Source organism: Gobio gobio, assembly GCF_949357685.1.
Source record: "Gobio gobio genome assembly, chromosome: 1".
Lineage (NCBI taxonomy): Eukaryota > Metazoa > Chordata > Actinopteri > Cypriniformes > Gobionidae > Gobio > Gobio gobio.
This window is the reverse complement of record NC_137097.1, coordinates 79,371,067-79,394,073: the sequence shown is the minus strand read 5'-3', so window position 1 is coordinate 79,394,073 and position 23,007 is coordinate 79,371,067. Positions and strand designations below refer to the sequence as shown.

Here is a 23,007-nt window from a genome sequence, read left to right as displayed (position 1 = left end):
GGACTGATGAAGATTTAAATTTGTATTATGTGGGAGTTATTAGAACTCCCAAAGGGGGGAATTGTGGGATTACAAATTTTAGAAAGTACATTGCATTTAGCATTTTAGGTAAAAATTATGATATCAGATGAATTAGTCTGCTACGCAAATCTCCCAGACCTCTTTTACTGACTTCAAAGGCTCTAACAAGAGTCTCCTTTCCTGCCAGACCTGTTATTCTCTATTGTGTTTTAAATTAGTCAAAGCCCACCTTTGGGAGCCCAGCCCAGACATTGATCTTTTATGGCTCTTTGGCCTGGCTAGTATCAGCATGCGAATAGCTATGCTGATTCAATGGGACTGGTAGGGATTTCATAGTAGGGTGTGTCTTTTACCTACACAACATATGCATTGCCTTTGTTTGAATGTCTCCCCCTCTGCTGTATAACCACTCCCCCTAACATGTAGATAAATTGCCTTATTTTGTACTGTTAAAATCAGACTGTTTTCGGACGACCTGCAGCACAGAAGGTTCTCATTAAAAGAATAATTCTGTCTTGATCCGACGTCTCCTGGTCTATTCTTCAACAAACAACTGAAGTTCACAACAGATACAAAACTTCTTCATGAGAAGGTGCTGATGTTTTATTGAACATAATAAAGTTTGAAGTCACCCTTATGGAGGTGAGCGTTTGCTTTAGTTGGGCTCTTGACCCTTGACTTTTTAACTTTAGTTTTTCTATTATTGTTGTAATTGTGTGTTTGTAAAGCACATTTGTTATAACAAAAACTGTGAAAAAAAGTACTTGATCGGATGATTTTGGTTTCTTATATTTATATATTTATATTTATGCATTTGGCAGACGCTTTTATCCAAAGCGACTTACAGTGCCCTTAATACAGGGACAATCCCCCTGGAGCAACATGGAGTAAAGTGCCTTGCTCAAGGACACACTGGTGGTGACCGCTGGGATCGAACCAGCAACCTTCTGCGTATCAGTTCCATGGTTTAACTCACTGGACCACAATCTCACATGGTGGTCCAGTGGGTTTATTGATAATGATTTAATCATCTTGTGGCCTGATTCACTGATCTCTAATATAGTATTCCTCTCTCGTTTATAGCTCCATAATAACTTCATAAAATCCTGTCTTGCTTTGAAAAAATTGAAAGTGTTTTTTGTCATTATGCTGAAATTATTCAGAAAGGATCATGTAGACACAGACATCAAGAATCAGCGTATGAACCTCGACAATGGTGACCAAATATTCAGCTCAACAGAACTCTGAGCATCACAAAACAAGCTAAAGTCACAAAAAAGCATTTTGTTGATTGTCACCATTGTTGAGGTTCATGCGATCATTCTCAATGTCTGTGTGAGTCTAAAAGACACTGCTCAAAACACTTTCTGCATAATGAATTTTAAAATCAGAATAGTTAACACTCTCAGAGTCCAGACTCAGGAGAGGAGCAGTAACTCAGGCCACTCCATGATGATTGTATCACCATCAATGATTAAGCAAATTCATTTTATCAGAATTTTTCTTAAATTTTTTGCTGTAACAAACATGTTTTGGAAACACTGTTACAGTATCCAGAGATGATCTAATGTGAAAATGACAAGACTCAAGAGCCCAACTAAAGCAAACGCTGATCTCCATAATAGCGACTTCAAACGTTATTATTTTCAATGAAACACCAGCATTTAAAACTTTGTTAATTCTCATTAACTATCTTAGTTGGAAGACCAATTCTTTTTGAGAAGGTGTTAGTGATTTTAAGGAGCTTGTTTCTATTGGTGAGAGAGAGCATGGTAAAGTAGCAGGTGGCACAGTACATGAGGCTGGGTTCAATGATACTTTTGGCAGCTTTGTTGGCAGCGTCTATGAATGTCTGAACGTCCCAAATATCCTCTTTGTAACATTGCTATGTGACCATAAAATAACCAAAATGGAACGTCCCCCTATAGTCATAATAGGAACATTATTATATGACGAACAGAGGACTATGTGGGAAAGTTCTGTTATCGTCCCAAATGTCCTCTTTGTAATGTTGCTATGTGACCATAAAATGACCAAAATGGAACACCACCCTAAAGTCATATCAGGAACCTTGAACTGCTGCAGCACTTCCATTACCAAAAGAGGACATTTTAGGAACATCCCTAATGTTCTGTCAAGGTTCAGGATTTCCGTCACCTTTAGAGAACTTTAAGGGAACGTTGTGCAAGATTGTGAGGACGCCCCCTCCTATGTGGGTTTTGAGTACAAATACATCATGTTTAGAATGTGTACAATTTTAAATTGCAGATACAAAATGACTGTAATCTGTGAGAACAAGAATCATCATGCAGATATAGCCTACTTAATTTGATTTATTTTTAATTTTTGTTGCAGAAAGCAAGAGAGACCAAAGTCCAAGTGGTGATCGTCCGAACAGTAAGTCCAAAAAAGATAACATACCAGTATATATAGACAGTGTTGGGGAGTAACGGAATAAATGTACCGGCGTTACGTATTCAGAATACAAATTATGAGTAACTGTATTCTAGGGCTGTGCGATATTGAAAAAAAATGCGATATCCTTGTTAAATAATGCGATATTCAATATGCGATACGATATTGCTTTAAGTGTGTAAAATCTATTTCTGCCAGAAAGACTCGGGAGAATTAATGCTGTAACAATGACATTTATTTAGGAGCTCAGCAAGCAATCAAGTTCTTTGGCGTAGGCCCTATTCGTAATTCGCATTCCGAGGGTACGGAATCTGCGCATCCTGCCTGAAGACGAAGGCAGGGGCGCAGCTCACCCCCCGCGAAGTAAGGAAGGGGGCCATCTGGTGGTGATGTGGTAGATGGAGGAAGAGAACATCCTGAAGTCTTTGGGGTAGAGGGGAGAGCTCATCTGGTGGTTGAGGATGATAGGAAGGCCCGATTGGTGGTGTAGGGTGGGATGGAGGAAAGGTCCCATCTTGGTGGTGGTGGGGAGGATGGTGGTGCTGAAGCGACAGTATCTGCGAACTCAGACACGAGTAATTACTACCTTTATATGCTACAGGAAAGGATATGATTGGATAGATGAGCAGGTAATTAGTGACGTGACGATTGAGTCTTCCTGGCAGAACTTGCGCTGGCTTCATTTCTGCCAGAAAGACTCGGGAGAATTAATGCTGTAACAATGACATTTATTTAGGAGCTCAGCAAGCAATCAAGTTCTTTGGCGTAGGCCCCATTCGTAATTCGCATTCCGAGGGTACGGAATCTGCGCATCCTGCCTGAAGACGAATGCAGGGGCACAGCTCACCCCCAAAGATAGGTGGAGGAGGATCCACCGGGAACGGGGCCCACCCCCAAAGAACGGCTTATGAAGTACACTCACGGGTCCTGAATCTTGAAGTTCCTAATGGAGAGAGAAGAGAAAAATAGATTTTAGACCATGTAATATTTTGGGTTAAGATGCGAAACCACCGGCCATCTTTAATTCCTAACGCGATATTCACAGCTACCATGACATACGGACATAAGGGCCACGGTCATCTGTTAAAAGGACGCGTTGCCCACAGGCCATCTTTTGATAGGGCACATGGGTCACAGACCATCTTTTGATAGGCCACATGGGTCACAGACCATCTTTTGATGGCCACATGGGTCACAGACCATCTTTTGATAGGGCACATGGGTCACAGACCATCTTTTGATAGCACATGGACCACAGGCCATATTTTGATAGGCCACATGGGTCACAGACCATCTTTTGATAAGCCACAAGGGTCACGGACCATCTTTTGATAGGGCACATGGGTCACAGACTATCTTTTGATAGCACATGGTTCACAGACCATCTTTTGATAGCACATGGGCCACAGACCATCTTTTGATAGGCCACATGGGTCACAGACCATCTTTTGATAGGGCACATGGGTCACAGATAGGGTTAGGTATCGTTTGGGTTTTTTTCGATTCCGGTGCCAAACCGATACTTTTAAAACGGTTCCGGTGCCTAAACGGTGCCTAAACCGATACTTTTTTTTTTTTAAAGGCCACAAAACGAGGTGGATGACATTAAATGGCTTTTTATTTTTTTATTTAAATTGAACCATTTATTAAAACTTTAATGTATACTTAAATGTATGAATATAAATAAATTCAAAACACAATTTACTTATTTACAAATTATAATTGACTTATTTACAAATTCACAGTAAAACCTAATAGCCACCTAACCCAACTACAACAAGCCTAATATAACTCTAAATAACAGTTACAGTAATAACAGCAGTAGTCTGTATTCTTGGTATGCTACTAACCAGCTTCGAGCTTCAGCTTTATTTTGAAATATGATCATATTCTCTGGCTCAATATTTTAGAACGCATCGCCTTAATGTTTCCATGACGACGCGTCATGTTTCTCACATGACACACAGCAGCCGCATTAGCGCTGACAGCTCAGCTGTATCGGGTTTATTTCGTTTTTTCTTTTTATTCAAAATATTCACAAACTTCTTAACTGTGTCACAAACTATCTAATGTTCAAATGTGTGAGTCAATGTGTGTTAGTTGATCTATAAAGCGCAATGGGCGGCGCCATGTTAGTTTGCGCCTCAGAATCGGATCTGTCGGATTTACAACACTTGAGTTCATTCTCGTCTTACAAAATACATGAAAGTAAGTGACCAGTGAACTGGAGGAAGAATAGAGTAAACGATATAGCTACTATATAATGTGCATGTATCTGATGTGAATAAAACACGTAACGTTAGTCAAATTATAACCGCCTGAAAGGATTGTCATTGCCGCTTTCATAGACATCAGTGTGTGTTTTTTGCTAGTAGCCTAACGTACTTATGAGCATTTAAATGTCTGAAACCTGGAATAAACATGATGTGGTTGAAAACACTGAATAGTTGTCATGAGTTGTGATGTGACCAGCGCTGAGCGTCTGTCTCTGGCTCGGTGCCAGCCAAAGCACGCGAAAGCACGTTTGAATTTTGGCACCGAAATGAGGAACTGAAATCTGCGTTCTGTTTCGGTCCGGTACATACCGGTTATATAAGTACCGGTGCCATATTGGAACCGGATTTCGGTACCCAACCCTAGTCACAGACCATCTTTTGATAGGGCACATGGGTCACAGACCATCTTTTGATAGCACATGGTTCACAGACCATCTTTTGATAGGGCACATGGGTCACAGACCATCTTTTGATAGCACATGGTTCACAGACCATCTTTTGATAGGGCACATGGGTCACAGACCATCTTTTGATAGCACATGGTTCGCAGACCATCTTTTGATAGGGAACATGGGTCACAGACCATCTTTTATTGGGCACATGGGTCACAGACCATCTTTTGATTGGGCACATGGGTCACAGACCATCTTTTGATTGGGCACATGGGTCACAGACCATCTTTTGATTGGGCACATGGGTCACAGACCATCTTTTGATTGGGCACATGGGTCACAGACCATCTTTTGATAGGGAATATGGGTCACAGACCATCTTTTATTGGGCACATGGGTCACAGACCATCTTTTGATTGGGCACATGGGTCACAGACCATCTTTTGATTGGGCACATGGTTCTCAGACCATCTTTTGATAGCACATGGTTCGCAGACCATCTTTTGATAGGGAACATGGGTCACAGACCATCTTTTTATAGCACATGGTTCACAGACCATCTTTTGATAGGGAACATGGGTCACAGACCATCTTTTGATAGGGAACATGGGTCACAGACCATCTTTTATTGGGCACATGGGTCACAGACCATCTTTTGATTGGGCACATGGGTCACAGACCATCTTTTGATTGGGCACATGGGTCACAGACCATCTTTTGATTGGGCACATGGTTCTCAGACCATCTTTTGATAGCACATGGTTCGCAGACCATCTTTTGATAGGGAACATGGGTCACAGACCATCTTTTTATAGGGAACATGGGTCACAGACCATCTTTTGATTGGGCACATGGGTCACAGACCATCTTTTGATTGGGCACATGGGTCACAGACCATCTTTTGATTGGGCAAATGGGTCACAGACCATCTTTTGATAGGGAACATGGGTCACAGACCATCTTTTGATAGGGAACATGGGTCACAGACCATCTTTTGATTGGGCACATGGGTCACAGACCATCTTTTGATAGGGCACATGGGTCACAGACCATCTTTTGATAGCACATGGTTCACAGACCATCTTTGGATAGGGAACATGGGTCACAGACCATCTTTTGATTGGGCACATGGGTCACAGAACATCTTTTGATAGGGCACATGGGTCACAGACCATCTTTGATAGGACGCATGGTTCACAGACCATCTTTAGATAGGACACATGGCTACAGGCCATCTTTTGATATAGAAGAAGACCACGCTATCATAACATACTGCCGGATTGGCAGGAACACCACCACCAGTAGTTAAATAAGGATTTACCTTGACCATTACTGGAGAGCTTGCTGAGCTTCGAGGATGATTTTTGAATCAGGTTTTATGTAAGACTCGAATGCAGAAGAACGCCATCTCCCCAGTAGCTTGAATGCTGGCCTGGAAATTCCGCGTTCTTAGCTGTAGGAAAGTCCGTTACGAAGAGAAGGAGGTAGACTGCAGATTTTAAGGTCAGTATAGAAGTGAGTCTGAACCAGGCCTTAGAGAGAGGTGCTCCATTAGATAAATAAATAGGGGGGAGTGGTCGGAAGTCTTAGGACGAACGTGAAGATGAAACCATGGAAGTGAGGGACGGATTATTCTTCATCTTAGATTTTGTTAATGTGATACCAGAACCTTTAGAGTCATGCTAGAATGCTTAAGGAAAAGAGTAAAGAAATTGAGTGAGAAGTGAAGATCAGAATAGAAAAGAGAGTAGGATCAAACTGATTCGTTTCTAAAGTGGATTCCCTGGACACATGAAGCCGAAAAAGGCTGATAAAACACGGCTTCTAGCAGAATATAGGTGTAAGTGGAAGAGCGACCTTAATGATTTAAGTGTTAGGAGTTAAATTAAAAGCTTTGAAATTACCTGATGCTTGCTAAAACAAATAGGTAATCTTAGTTTTACCTTTGGAATTATGGGAGAGTTTACTGAACATGCCTGATGGTTTGAGCATTGCTGAAGAAAACCATCTTGACCATCATGGAATCCCGCATTCAGATGCTTCTTGATTGGGGAGACCTTGGTAGAGGATGCCAACTCAACACATTGAGCTATGTTCGTAGCAACACCAATCTGAAAGAATGGCCCATGCACGGGTGAGTTGGAGAACACATTTCTTCCCATCTGCAGTTAGGAGGATTCTAAACCCCTGGGCGTAGCTCCCGCTCACAGCTTGATAGGCGCCATCTAACCGCCAAACCTGTTGAAAGAACCCCCAAAAGAACTTAAACCAGATCAGCATGACAGATACGTAACATGCGCTTGTGATTGAGAACACCGGACGATGCCCTTGCAAAAGAAAAGAATGTTTAATATGGTTAAGCTTTACTAGCTAATAAAACCATAACTAGCTGTATAGAACCCGACTCAGTTACCGAACCTATGAAAGAGATCAATGCGAGATTCATCATTTGATAGCCTAAGCAGGGTAATACTGTGATTTTGGCCGTGTTTGCAGTATGAGACAAATATCGCAATCCTAAAAATTCTTTTGACCCTGGAATAAAATCTGATGTCTTTAATAGTTAGTTTGACATGCTCACCAACGCCGTGATACAATTTTGGCCTGAATAATTTCACTAAGGTGAATGGGTTGATGTAAAACTCCGGACAAGTCCTCGTGCATCTGATTAACGTACAGCCTGCCAATAATGCACTGAGATCCCACAGTATGACATCAGAATCATAGTCTGAAAAGCAACGAATCACAATGACGCCAGCTTAAGTGAAGAGAAAAAGCTCACTGCGAGAGAGCTCATCGTTTGTGGTGCAGCCAGGAATCAATACGCATGTGCAGACTGTGTCGACAGTCAACGCTAAATTTACTCCCCTGTATATTGTGTTAGTCTCGATAGAATTAAAAAGTTGATGTTTACAATTGAGTGTAGCCGATTACAGACATGTATTTTCTGTATCTCAAACAGTAGAGCGTGGCACCAGCAACGCCAAGCCGCGGGTTCCCTTCCCAGGGAAAGCAAGGCCCGAAATGCTAAATGTGTACCCTGAATGCAACTCAAGTCGCCCTGGACAAAACCGTCCGCCGAATGCATAAACGCAAATGTAAACGTCTGTTGAGCGCTTGAATGCAATGCCTAATTGGAGGAGTTAACATGACGCAGTATATGCGCAATCAGGATTGAATAGTTCAGCGATTGTTCACTGGCTAATTCTGCCTTCTAGTGCATACGTTTGACCAACGAAGAGTAGAACATGCAATAGATTCATGATTCGGTGTAGTCAGATTGACCACAGCAGTTTCCGCTGTTGTAGGAGTTAATCTGAACTGAAGCATTTGACAGTTTCATGCGTTTATAAAGGAGCGCACTTTGCTCGCTTACTGTATTCATAAAGATTTGAATAATTGTGTTCCCTTGCTGTGATTTAGAATCTGTACGATGCAATCTTTATGTAAATGAGTCGGATTGAGTACAGAATTCAATTAGTGCTACTATCGAATATCGAGTCAAACCTTGTTTTGTATGCAAACCTTACCCAACATATGGTGCTGAGAGTACAAGCGAGATACACACTTTTTTTTATTTTTTATTCATAATTGTAGCCATGGCGTCCTAGCACGGAAGGACCGAGTGAGACGTAACACTAAATTCTAAAGTTCCTAAAAATAGAAGAGGTATCCATATATCAGAGGCTGAATAGAACACGAATAGAGTCAAATTAACTGGAGTAAAGCAAAGACAAAAGCACACAATTACTTATATATATGAGGTGTTTGTTTTAATTAACTAATTTATTAATATGTAGCACATATCCCATTATTATTTTTATTTATTTATTTTTTTATGTGGTAAATGTATGTTGTAAACAGTGAAAAATATTCGAAGTTGGATGAAATCTATATACCAAAATATATTTCAAAATGTATTTCAGCAGCAAGAAAATACAATTTTCAATCGCCTACTACATAGACAAAAATGCAAATGTGGATGGAACATAGCATATTAGTGATCAAAACCTAAACTAGATTTTGTATCCATCATTTAAAATGTGTTAGAAGTATTTTAAACCCTTACAAGAAAGACGCATGAATTATCTGGTTTTCCACATGTTATCCACTCTTGTCCACATATGATTTTCCCAAAATACAGAGTGATTGATCACGGTGCAGTCAGATGCAATAAGCAAAGCACCTTTATATAAGCACAGAACGCTACAGTTCTTCCTCATAGGGAAGGAAGCCATGTCGAATCACGAAAGGAAGCCATTCCAACACTGGTTGCCCCCGTTGCCCCGTATGTTTCAGCAAATCTGTACTCTGCTGATGACGGGCCAAAACACTTCTAAGCTTGACTATGTTGTGTCAGTTTAATTGCATGTAGTATGTGACAAACTCACATTGCTTGGAAGATTAATCTAACACATTGAATCGGAATGGCTCAAAGCACTTAATAATATGTCGGTGCTATACTTAGATAATTTGCTCGGCATAGGTTTTTAAATCAATTTTAGCGATCTGATAACACTGAACCCATTCACGATTTCAGCTCAGCTTCAGTACATCATGAAGCCCCGATTAAATGGGTGCATGTTGCTTTAAAACCCGTGTTGTTGTCCCTGCTTTCGTGGGGAGAATGATAGAGTCTAATATGCTGTGCCATCTGTTCTGTTTCAGCTTTTCTAAACAAAAAATGACGGTAACCGGTGTCACGCGAATCATTTACGAGCACTATGGATAGTTACGACACAACAAGCCGCAACGAGCGATCACGTTGCACGAGCAGACCGGCAGACACCTGTGCGCGTCTCATACAATGCATGTGTCTGCTCTATACAGACATGCTTGCGACAAAGTTGAGAAAGAGTAAGATACTACACCCAATCGGCATCAGAATGCATAACCATATCACTGTGATGAATGCTGATGTAGTGATGACGCCAGAATGGTGATGAAGATCACAGCCGTGTCTTTGATAACATGCCCAGATAGTCCTCCATGATAGTGATTGTTCTGAATCTGAACGTGCGATTTTGCTCTTGTTAGTGAAGGCACTCGCGTCTGTTGCCGCGGCAGCCCAGCGAACAGCATGATAGGCTGACATGGACTTAGAACGCCACTGTATGCACATTATTAACTTTATAATAGGACCAGCGACCGCTACTGAACGTCCGGGTCGTCAACCGCTGAAGCGACAGTATCTGCGAACTCAGACACGAGTAATTACTGCCTTTATATGCTACAGGAAAGGATATGATTGGATAGATGAGCAGGTAATTAGTGACGTGAAGATTGAGTCTTCCTGGCAGAACTTGCGCTGGCTTCATTTCTTTCCCCAACTGATATCTTTCACTTAAAGCATAAGCGACTGTGTTTACATGAATACTCATCAAGACTCATTTTGACTCAACTGTGTGTGTATTTGACAGTTCGAGTGTGTAACAAGACAAGAAAAAAAGAACGGCTTGTGCGCACGTTTCGGTGTGTGTGTCAGACAGAGCGAGACTGCAAGGAGTTGTTTTCCGCAAGTTATTACGTTTAATAACTCTTTTTAACGTCAAGCAAGTCACATGAGTAACAGTCGTGTGCTCAGTCTATTCTCTGCTATATGCGTCGACCAAAAACGTAAACTTTTCACAATGTTGAAGTAGCCTATTAAAATCGTTCAGATAGTGCGTGCCCTTGCGATATGCACATTTGCGAAATTTCGATAATTTTGATATATTGCGCAGCCCTACTGTATTCCGTTACAGTTAAAATTGAAAGTTGGTATGTAGAATACACTTACATTGTTGAAATCAATAGATCACTGTGTGTGTGCTCAGGGACGACACATGTTGTGTAGATTTTAACACATGTAGTGTGTGTGCTCAGGGACGACACATGTTGTTTAGATTTTAACACATGTAGTGTGTGTGTGCTCAGGGACGACACATGTTGTGTAGATTTTAACACATGTAGTGTGTGTGTGCTCAGGGACGACACATGTTGTGTAGATTTTAACACATGTAGTGTGTGTGCTCAGGGACAACACATGTTGTGTAGATTTTAACACATGTAGTGTGTGTGCTCAGGGACGACACATGTTGTGTAGATTTTAACATATGTAGTGTGTGTGCTCAGGGACGACACATGTTGTGTAGATTTTAACACATGTAGTGTGTGTGCTCAGGGATGACACATGTTGTGTAGATTTTAACACATGTAGTGTGTGTGCTCAGGGACAACACATGTTGTGTCAAATTTAACTCACAACCCGTGTTGTTTCTTTAACACATCTCTGTGTTTACCTGTAACTCAACTTGTGGCAGATGTGACTGTATGTGTTTGGATGAACACTGAAGCGTATTGTTCACATGTTTTCAAGAGTTTGTTTGAACATTTTATCATCTGGATGTTTTAGACTTCATGAATCTACACAGACAAGCTCTTATTGAGATTATCAGAGGTTTAGATGTTGATGTTTCATTTGAAGTCTCCAGAATCTTATTACTGGCTCCTTTATTTGAGCTCTTGATCCTTGACTTCTCTTTCAATTCCTCTCTGGCTGCTGTAACTGTATTTTAAAAGGTTTTCAGAAAGGTTTGACTCTTGACAAACACACACATCAAGAATCATCTCATGACTCTCAACAATGGTGACAAACCAAACGCTTCATGCCGCAATGCATGCTGGGAGTCATGGATGAGTTTTGTACTATGGTGGCACCCAGCAGGCATTGCGGCATGAAGCTTTTGGTTTGTCACCATATTTTTCTCAAGGTCCTTCAAATGTGCAAAACAAACACACAGTCAGAGCAAACAGAGAAAAACTGATGTGAACGAGTCAAAGTTCAAGAGCTTAAATGAAGGAGCCACTAATCCTGATTCTGGAGACTTCAGATGAAACATTCAATAAAACATCAACATCTAAACTCAATAAGAGCTTCTGTCTGACAGAGATAAAGTCAGTCTGGTTAGTGATAACAAGTGAAGAACGCTGAAAGCAGACATTGTTTGTTGAATCTACACAACATGTTTTAAAATACCATCAACATACTGTGTTGTTTTTAACACGTCTCTTTTTAGAATGTAATTAAGTATTAAATTATATTCAATATGAAACGTAGTGCAGTACAAAGTACAATATTATGCTTTAGAATGTAGTAAAGTAAAAGTATTCCCAAAGAAGAACTCTCTACTCAAGTACATCTTTCAAGTGTCTGTACTTTATCAAAGTAAAAATACTTCACTACTGTCCGCCTGTGCATTTGACAACATTGTGTATGTGTGTGTTTCAGTGAGTGATCTGAGGATTGTCCTGCTGGGGAAGAACGCATCAGAAAACAACAAAGTGGGAAATATAATCTTAGATAAACAAGTGTTTGGCAAGAAAAAAACCCTACCTGATGTAGAGGAGCACAGTAGAAATGTGGTGGGGAGAAACATCACAGTCATCAGCACAATTCACCTGCTCAGCTCACAACTCAATCTAGAGAAAATAGCACAGAAAGTGTCAGAGTTTTCTCCTCCAGAACCTCATGTGATCATTCTGGTGCTACAGCATGAGGATTTTAGTCAGAAGAAGAGAGTCAGATTGCCTTCAGTGTTGAACTGCTTTGGTGAGCAGGCGATGAAGCGCACAATGATTCTGACTACAGATGATGAGAAACGCACCACTAATCAGAAACCTGGAAATGAATTTATTCAACAAATAACTAAAGAATGTGGAGGAGGACACCTTCAACTTCAAAACACACAACGCTCTCAAATACTTCCGAAAGTGGATGAAATAATCACTCGCACTGGTATTAAGGGGACACAACAGAGCTCAGCATTGGATCAAGTGGACCGTAAGTATTTATTTGCTACCAGACTGCTGTCAGTAGAGTTTACATAGACCAATTTAATTTACTATGAAGCATTAAAAAAAATCTTTAAATCATAAAAAAGCCTTATTTGCTGATCTGGCAGAACCTGGAAATGAGAAGCATTTAGCATAATTTAGGTTGATAATTAAAGGTCCCGTTTTTCCTGTGTTTTTGAAGCTTTGATTGTGTTTACAGTGTGCAATATAACATGTGTTCATGTTTCACGTGTAAAAAAACTTTTTCACACAATTTGCTTATCTGTATACCGCTGTTTTCACTGTCCTAAAAACGGCTTGAGGATTTCCCTGTTCTATGAAGTCCCTCCTTCAGAAATACGTATCGAGTTCTGATTGTGCCAGCGGTTCCCGTGTTGTGATTGGACAGCAGCTTAGCGCACGTTGCCCGGAAAGGTCACGCCTCTCACCATAACGGGGAGATGAACGCGCTCAAACTACAGCCCCTGAAGGCCAAACAAAGGTGATTTGACTCCAGGATGAAAATAACAGCGTCTGGACGACATGGCGACAAACTCACTCTACAAACGCAACCGAACGCAACACTTCCTCTTCTCCACGTGGGAGAGCAACAAGACCACGCCCCCTTTTTCGCGTATTCTTGTGGGCGGAGATTAGTCCACAAACTGTTCTACTGACGTCATTAAAGAAGGAAGTAGAGGGATGTAGAACAAACCAGCCGTTCGCTGTAGGCTTTGAAAGGGAACTTCTGTTAAATAAAATTTCTCGCTTGGCATTGAACTTAGAGCTTTATAATTTTACAGGTATTATTTATGCTCTAACAGCAACATTACACACTAACTAAAGTTTGAACAATGGGATCACGAAGAACAGGACCTTTAAAACAAGTAAAATGATTCAGTGGGGTTAGAGTGATACATTTATTATATATTTATAGCTAATAGTCTTGCTTCTCAGATACATTTCTTGTTTTAAGTATCCTCTGTCATTTTTGCTAAAAGAAAAAAATGAATGAATGGTAAAATGTTTTTAATGACAAATTATATCCGGTACAAAACGCTAATTTATATGTCTGACTATTTTTTGTTTTTCAGCACCAAGTGCATTTAGCATGTCTAAAAATCAAAAGCTGATCTTGGCAGTGTGTGGATGTAATGAGGAAATGAAAGCCTCCATGTCAAAGCTTTTACTGGGGAAACACACACCCATATCAGCTCAAGTGTCCACATCAGTGTGTGTGTGGAGTGATGTGGAGCTTCATGGACGTCTGGTCAGTCTGGTGGATCTTCCAGCTCTCAGTCAGCTCTCAGAGGAGGAAGTGATGCGCCAGACTCTCCGCTGTGTGTCTCTCTGTGATCCTGGAGTTCATGTTTTCCTCCTCATTGTTACAGTTGGGCCTCTGAGTGATGGAGAAAGATCAGAAATTGAGAAGATCCAGAGGATATTTGACTCCAGAGAGCATTTAATTGTGCTCTTCACCTCATATAGGACTAAAGAACGTGCACAAGATTTTATTAAATCCAGCCCAGATTCTCAGAGGTTAATCAGTCGTTGTGGAGGTCAGTACAGAGTGATGGGGTTAAAGGAACCTGAAGACTCAAGACAGATCCCAGAACTGCTGGATTATATAGAGAATATGAACACTGAACCATATTCACTTCAGATGTTTGTGAAAGCTCAAGAGAACAGAGTCAGACGTGAAATAAAGGAAGAACTGAGGAAAATGGAGATTGAAAAGCAGCATCTTATTCCAGAGGGTGAATTAATTTTACTCTTAAAATGTTTCTGAATGTTGCAACATCTTTTTACATTTATGTTTTAGCAACAAGACCTTGAAGCTTGGAGCAGATGATCAGTAACATCAGTATCAGGATTGTAGCTTAGAATACACAGCAAAATCCCCAGTGTTAAATCAGTCAGTTGTGTTTCTCTGTCCTTCAGTGATTTTGCTCATTATCATCAGGTGTTCATCCCTAAAGCTCAATCATTACTTAATTAATCACTTGATTATCTCATTAACTTTAACACTGATTCAGTGTTCATTTAACACCCTGTAGAGTGGGACCAGATGTACTCTGATGTTTCAGTATTATGTGCTTGCTTAATATTGTCTATCAAAACTACTAAGTTGGATCAAATTTATGAGCTATATTTTTTTGTCATTATGAATCATACATGTAGCCTTGTGTATAATTAAAATCCACTGGTTTGTGTTCTTGTTTTGCAGTGGGCAGAAGTTGTCCAGATATTGATCGTCCCATCAGTAAGTCTGAATGATATGACAGCAACATAACAATGTGAATTTTGAAGGAGACAGTGTCTGTTACTGTGATCAGTAATGTAACAAAGACAATAGTCAATTCTTAAAGGTGCACACTGTAACCTTTTGCTCAAAATGATCAAAATGTAAATTAGTCAATACATCAATCCCTATTCAAAAGATGTTTTTTTCTTACCCTGGTTCACTGTGGAAAGACTGTCACAAGTGTTTATTTTTTAGACCTGACAGGGTGGTTTTTGTGGGAAATTGCATACATACGTCACTTGCCCATGCATGTTTTGTTATATCTGTAAATAGAGAACTATTTTGTTCTCTAGAACTTTTTTGCCGTGTGTATGGTGTGGGAGTGGCACAACGAGCGAGAAAGGTTGACATGAAGCAGCTAAATCTCCAACCTCTGGAGAATCACCCGTTTTAAAGAAATACAGAATATTGCTGGCAAACAAAAAACGTAACAGACAGACAGCAAGCAACCATCGAAACAATGTTAAATCAATGTTAAAGTGTTTGCACCTGCAATTAATATTGAAATTGTTTTGAAAATAAAATGGTTATGGCATTGAATCACTAAGCACATTTACATGCACACCAGTAAACTGATAACTCACAAATATCAGCTTATTGAAATAACCAGTTTTCCTAGTTCACATGCAAACCAGTAACCTGTCAACGCAAGTAAACCGCGTTTACATGACTTTATTAATAAATCGGATTATTTCCTTGTAGTGATGTCAAAAATAATAATTTCCGTATCTGACTCCAAGTATTCCATATGTTTTGTCAGTGCAACCCCTCCTGTTCGAACCGCCTCGCTCCAAGCGGGACTCGAACCGGGTCCGCCGGCATGAGAGTCGGACGCTCTAACAAGGAGGCTAAAGGCTGCAACCTCTAGCGTCAGTCGCTAGAGCGTCACTTGAGATCAGAGGAGTGAGGTTTACTCGCACAGAGACTACTAGCTGGCCTTTGTTACACTCACCCCCCTAAACCTCACTCCCATCCGGGTCACGGCACCATTGTAACCCCCTTTTTTTGGTTCACTCTTTTCATGAAAATGACCACACGGGAGACGTAGACTGAGCTCACTCGTGTTTACTGAACTGAAATGCATGAAATGACACCACACAAATGTGATATAAAGCTCATCCGGTCACACAACGTTCTCCTCAACAGCTTAATGCGACTCAAACAACAGTTCAATAAGCAATAAACCAAGTTAACTTAAGAGCTCAATTTCATTTTTTTTCTCTGAACATATAAATGTAACATCATACAAACATAAGTGCATCATACCTGAAATGCATGAAATGACACCACACAAATGTGATATAAAGCTCATCCGGTCACACAACTGCCAGAAACAAATGCACAAGTGAAAATAAACAACGAGAAAATACAGAGAAAGATTATCAGTCCATCCTATATTGCTTATAACTCAAATATTACATACACTTTTGAAAGAACAATTTTGACCTTGAAAGATAAATAACATCATCTCTGACGATATTTTATTTGTTAAACCGGAGAGAGATTTTACACCTACCGTTCTCCTCAACAGCTTAATGCGACTGAGGAGAAAATGTCCGACACCATAATTTACCCTAGTCACCTGTAGGTGTCCCCATATCCCTGTAGGTGTCCTCATATCGCTGGATGCACTTAAATATGATATTCATGGAAATTATAAAATGAACAAACATTTTGGCACAATTCATAACAATTTTCTTTTCCCTGTTACATCAGTTGTGATGTTAAATAAAGCTTAGCTACAACATGTCAGAGGGAAACTTGCGGCTCATATATTACTCTCTCATGCAGTTACAGATGCAGCGTTTTGACTGAACCACTTCTCCTGCACGAGAGATGAGAACAGTGTTTACCAAAACACATATTTTTTTGCATAAAATAAAGCCAGAACTACAAATGATCATGTGATATAGTTTTCAGTAGCATAAAGTATAATAATTCACTAATCTTATAACTGACCAAAAGTAACTATTTGTTATTAATAAATAATATTCACCAACAATGCTTTCTTTTGTGCAAAAAATATGTGTTTTGGCAAACACTGTTACAAAGACGACAAACTCACATAAAAGCCAAGGGTCAAACTGCCCCTAAAAAAACTAAAGCAAACACCATATCACCATAATTTTAAAAACATTTTCAATAAAACCAAAATCAAAAAATCTACATCTAAACCTCAGTAAGAATCTTGAGGGATTTATTGTTGTCTTTTATTTGCAGTTGATTTCATTCTGTGTGGATGTTGATTCAATGCAGTTAACGTTGACACATTAAATGGATAGTTCACCAAAAAATGAAAATTAGCCCATGCTTTACTCAAGTCATCTTAGGTGTGTATGACATTCTTCTTTCAGATGAATAAAATTTGAGTTATATTACCAAAGTCCTGGCTAATCCAAGCTTTATAATGGCAGTAATTGTTGCTCTGTTTTTGAAGTCCATAAAAAATGCATCTGTCCATCAAATAACGTGCTCCACGTGGCTCCGGGGTGTTAATAAAGGCCTTCCGAAGTGAATCGATGCGTTTGTGTAAGAAAAATATCCATATTTAAAACTTTATAGAGTAAAGTTTCTGCCGATCGCCTTCCGTATTCAATTTATGGAAAAAGTGTTGAAAGTGCCTCTGCCGATCGAAAGACTAAAGCGACCAGTTACGCTCGTCTTGAATTGCGAGAAGGCACTTTCAACACTTTTCCACGAAAGCCGATCGGCCGGAACTTTACTTGATAAAGTTTTAAATATGAATATTTTTCTTACACAAACGTGTCGATTCGCTTCAGAAGGCCTTTATTAACACCCCGGAGCCGTGTGGAGCACATTATTTGACTGACAGATGTATTTTTTATGGACTTCAAAAACAGAGCAACTATTACTGCTATTATAATGCTTGGATTAGCCAGAACCTTTTTAATATAACTCAGATTTTATTCGTCTGAAAGAAGAATGTCATATACACCTAGGATGACTTGAGGGTGAGTAAATCATGGGCTAATTTTAATTTTTGGGTGAACTAACCATTTAACACTGATTTAAAGAGCACCTACCATGGAATTTTGAAATGTACCTTTCATGTAGTGTGTAACATAGATCTAAGTGAACAAAAACATCCTGCAAAGTTTTGAAATATGACAGTACACCGTATATATAGTTATTTTCTTTCAAAAGTAAGAGTCGACTCTGAGTCATTTTTAAGAATCGTTAGAAGACCGAAGCTTTTTCTCTGACTAGATGACGTCAACTTGTCAAGTTATTTGAATACGATACGCCCACTTATTGCTCTCCAAGACGCCAGTGAAAACTAGAAAACATCATGGAGACGAGACGCTGTGTTCTGAAGTGCGACTCAAAAGCAAACTTCTTTCATCTGCCCAAGGATGAGCATTTGAAGACTAAGTGGCTTGAAGACAAACCATACATTGTCGCGATTGTGTGTTTATTTAATCGTCAAATGTCTCTATTTGCATGTTTCGCGATCTCAGGAAGCTTTTATTATGGACTTCTATTATGGCACATGGTATCTTCTTCGTCTATCTGTACCATAAATGGATTACACGTGCACAGAGCGCCCTCCAGCTGGCAGTATGAATTGAAAACAACACATAAGAGACATCTGCGCATTTTGAGGAAGTATTGAATAAAAAATACTCCTCTGTTTAGAAATTTGACACAGACATATGAGAATCTATCAATATGTCTCCTCATCTGCACACTTTTGAACTAAAAGCCCTGAGGGATGTTGATTTGTCGCGAGTCTTCGTGAGGAGAATAGAGGAGTTTTTTTATGAATGAGATCAGCTGAGGCTCATATTACAATCAAACGGTACCGACGCGGCTTTCATATTCATAACTCCTGACACATATTAACAAATTACTGTCACTATAAGACTTTGATGGGCGTTCCGTTTCCGAAAATATCTGCACAGACTATACCAATCACAGCTGACTGGGTCATCGGACCAATCACCGCAGATTAGCGTCACGTAAAGGCGGGGTTTTGAAAAGTGAATCACTAAAGGAATCATTTGAGAATCGCTGTCAAAACAGGTAAAAATAAATGCATATTATAAGAAAACTAAAGTCTTTTTTGTCATTGCATGCATGCAAAACTGTTGTTGGGGACTTCTAAAACAATATTTGGAACATTTTAAATGCCATGATAGGTGCTCTTTAACATTGTTTTGATGGTTGCTTGGTTGCATGCAGAGGTGGGTAGTAACAAATTACATTTACTTCGTTACATTTACTTGAGTAAATTTTTTGGGTAACTTGTCCTTTTAGAGTAGATTTAAAGATGGGTACTTGAGGCCACAGGCAGATTGCCCGTGGCCTCAAGTTCAGTCTATGTTTTCACTCCAAGATGTCAAAAAGAATAGTTTCATAATGCGATGCATGTTGTGTGCACCAAAACAAACTGACATCGCTCAGCATACAAGAATTCTACCCTGAAAAGAACATGTAGCGGTAAGTGTCACAATGATGCCTATATTTGAACACTATTAACGGTCATTTGTTAACTATGGGAAATTTTCCCTTATTATAATACTATTTCACACACTGTCCGAGTGTTTTCCTCATATGCGCTCTTGTGCAAGCATTGACAAATCGTTTGAATCCTCCAAACAACACACGTCCACGAACAAACGTTCACATCTGCACATTTACATATCCTTTTCTTCACAAAACGAAACAAATTGAATAGCCTAATGTGACGTCTTGCATAGGCTATACACAAATCCGGACAGACACCTGTCTGAAGTGTAGAAAATACATACAAATAAAAACGGTATTGTATTTTATTCCTACCTAAAGAATAGCCTATACTTATAAAAATATAAGAACAAAGTATGTTTTAAGAAGAGCTCTAGTTAGCCCAGCACACCATTAATTTACACTGTTGAACCATTAATCACACACACACACACACACACACACACACACACACACACACACACACACACACACACACACACACACACACTGTCCCTGCCCCTAAACCTAGCCCTCACAGGAGACTGTGCAGTTCACTTTCTGTGAAAAAAACCTTGTTCTGTGTGATTTATAAGCATTTTGAAAAGTTAGAACATGGGGAACGTCCTCATATTTCACCCTCTTTTTGTAATACCTATGTCATACCCATGTCATTATACACATTTGTGTCCTGATATTTCACAAAAACATGCCCACACACACACACACACACACACACACACACACACACACACACACACACACACACACACACACACACACACACATATATATATATAAGGTTCATTAGCTTACGTTAGTTAACATGAACTAATAATGAACTGCACTTATAAAGCACTTTATGTTTATGCACTTTATCTTTATGTTAATTTAAACATTTACTAATGCATTATTCAAATATTGTTAACATTAGTTTTCGCTTCTTATCAATCAGATCGAAAGTAACTAGTAACTAACTACTTGAGTAGTTTTCTCATTGAATACTTTTTTACTCTTACTCAAGTAAATATTACGATTGTTACTTTTACTTTTACTTGAGTAAATATTTCCGTAAGTACTTGTACTTTTACTTGAGTACAGATTTTGGCTACTCTACCCACCTCTGGTTGCATGGAATGTCATAATTAGCCAGCTATTTATTATTAGGTATGTCAATTATTGTGCCTTTAGTCCCAGCAGCAGGGCCACTTTTTTATTACCCCTAATACCAAATTCTTCAGTTAAAAAATAAAACCTCTTTGTAAGTGCAGAAAATGTTTGTCTTTTATTTTGTATTTTGAGTAGGTGTTTCCAGGGTAGTTGGTCACGTGTGTATGTGGGTATTTACCTGAGAGTGTTTCCTGCTTTTGTGTAGACCATGTAGAGAGGGGGTGAGTGGGGAGGAATGCTCACTTTTGTTGACCGTTTGTAACGTTTATAGTACTATTACATCATGACAATAAAACGTTCCTGTTTCATGTTTTAAAATGCATGGAAACGCATCACAAATCTTTCCTGTTGCTTAGCCTCTCAGCGGCTGTAGGCTGCCTGTTGATTCTTGATTTCTGGACACTAAATTTTTCTAAATTTTTCAACTAAATATCAAAGTAAATCTAATTATTAAACTAAATTAACCATATAAACTAAATTACTGATCTAATTACTGATCGAAAGCCCACACTGCCACTGTATGATAATTGAAATGAACTGATGACATCAGCGTTTTCTCCAGAATGGCTGTACGGCTGAATAAAATTATTCTGCATTATTTTCCTGTTTAACACTGTAAGCTGCTTTGAAACAATCTGCATTGTTAAAAGCGCTATATAAATAAAGTTGACTTGACTTGACTTGACTTAAGTACCTTGAACAATTTCAAACCAACAACAACAAATATGTCCAAGTGTTTTTCATGCCGATCTGTTATTGTAGGAAAAGCGACTTTACATTTACAAACACCTAAACATGGTGCTGTACAAAACGAAGTGAGATTGGATGGTTTACTTGTCAGCCAGACTGCCTCCTGAGTCCAGACCTTCTGCTGCCAGTCTGAAGCTCTGGCTATGCAAGACCGATTTTACCCTACCGTTAACCCCCGGTTGTACCATATATCTGTGTATATTTAGAGAAATTATGAAGTTATGTAAAAGAAGCATCAGGCTGATGTGGTTGTCTCTTGTGTGTTTCAGATTGTGAGCTGAGGATTGTTCTACTAGAGAAGAATGTGTCTGAAAGCAGTCGAGTGAGAAACCTAATCTTAGGGGAAGATACATTTGAGAGTGAAGCTTCTTCAACTGAGAGGCAGCTCCAGCATCACAGGCAGCGAGTCGGAGGAAGACTCGTGAGCATCGTTAACTGTTCTCAGCTGCTCCAGACAAACATCTCAGACCATCACATCACACAGACAGTGAGAGAGTGTGTGACTCTGTCTGATCCAGGACCTCATGCGTTCATACTCGTACTGCAGTACAATGACTTCACTGAGGAGGACATGAGAAGAGTATATTATGTGCTGAAAAAATTCAGTGAGGAGGCGATTAAACGCACCATCGTGCTCACGACTGATAAAGAGACATACGTGTCAATGTTTAGTTATAATAATAAAAATAACGCAATCCGTGAGTTAATAACGCAGTGTGGAGGAGGACATCTGCAGCTTAATGAAAGCAATTCAGAAAGATCTGAGATATTTGAGATGGTTGATAAGACACTCAAGGAAAACCAGGAAGAATATCTGACATGTGAGATATTTCAGGATGTTTTAGGAACACCAGTGGATGAAGAGCAAAACCGATCAGAGGAAGAAAATGACCACAGAGATGATGGAAAATCCGATGAGAGTTATGAAGGTAGTTAAAAGAGTATCTTCAAAATGTTTGTGAATTACTAGGGGTGTAACGATCCTGTTACGATACAAAACTACTGCAATACAAAACTCACAATACAATATTTATTGCGATATTTTAAGCCAAAATAAAGAAGAGATGTTTATTTGTATTATTCATTTTTTATTATTTAAATTATATTATTATCAGGGCACACAAATATTCCCAGATTGCATTACTATAGACTATCCAACATTATATATAGTTGTTCCGCCCTTTATCTCAAACGCCTTGCTTGAGTATGCAGTCAGATAACGCCTCCCAAAGACAACAGACGCAAGGATTGATTTCCAAAACTTTACTGTTGCCCAAGGAATAACGTAAAACTGTAGAAATACAAAATTCAGAATTCTACTGTAAGTGTACAGCATCTACATGTGCAAATATTACAACAAAGTTTCTTTATATCACAAAGTTAGCTTCAACTTTGT

At 39.4% G+C, this 23,007-nt stretch overlaps 1 protein-coding gene across 8 annotated transcripts in view; it reads left to right on the top strand.

Moving 5' to 3' along the window:
* The window catches only part of LOC307126136 (uncharacterized protein), an 86,971-nt gene that overhangs the window by 31,617 nt on the left and 32,347 nt on the right, over positions 1 to 23,007 (top strand). For 7 of the 8 annotated variants that reach the window (XM_079816527.1, XM_079816526.1, XM_079816525.1 and 4 more), the window contains 5 exons: positions 2,377 to 2,418; positions 12,375 to 12,926; positions 14,014 to 14,676; positions 15,147 to 15,182; positions 21,881 to 22,540. In XM_079816527.1, the coding sequence (XP_079672653.1) occupies positions 2,377 to 2,418; positions 12,375 to 12,926; positions 14,014 to 14,676; positions 15,147 to 15,182; positions 21,881 to 22,540 (1,953 nt within the window). The remainder of the gene's footprint in view (positions 1 to 2,376; positions 2,419 to 12,374; positions 12,927 to 14,013; positions 14,677 to 15,146; positions 15,183 to 21,880; positions 22,541 to 23,007) is intronic. The other variant, XM_079816529.1, reaches the window with a different exon arrangement.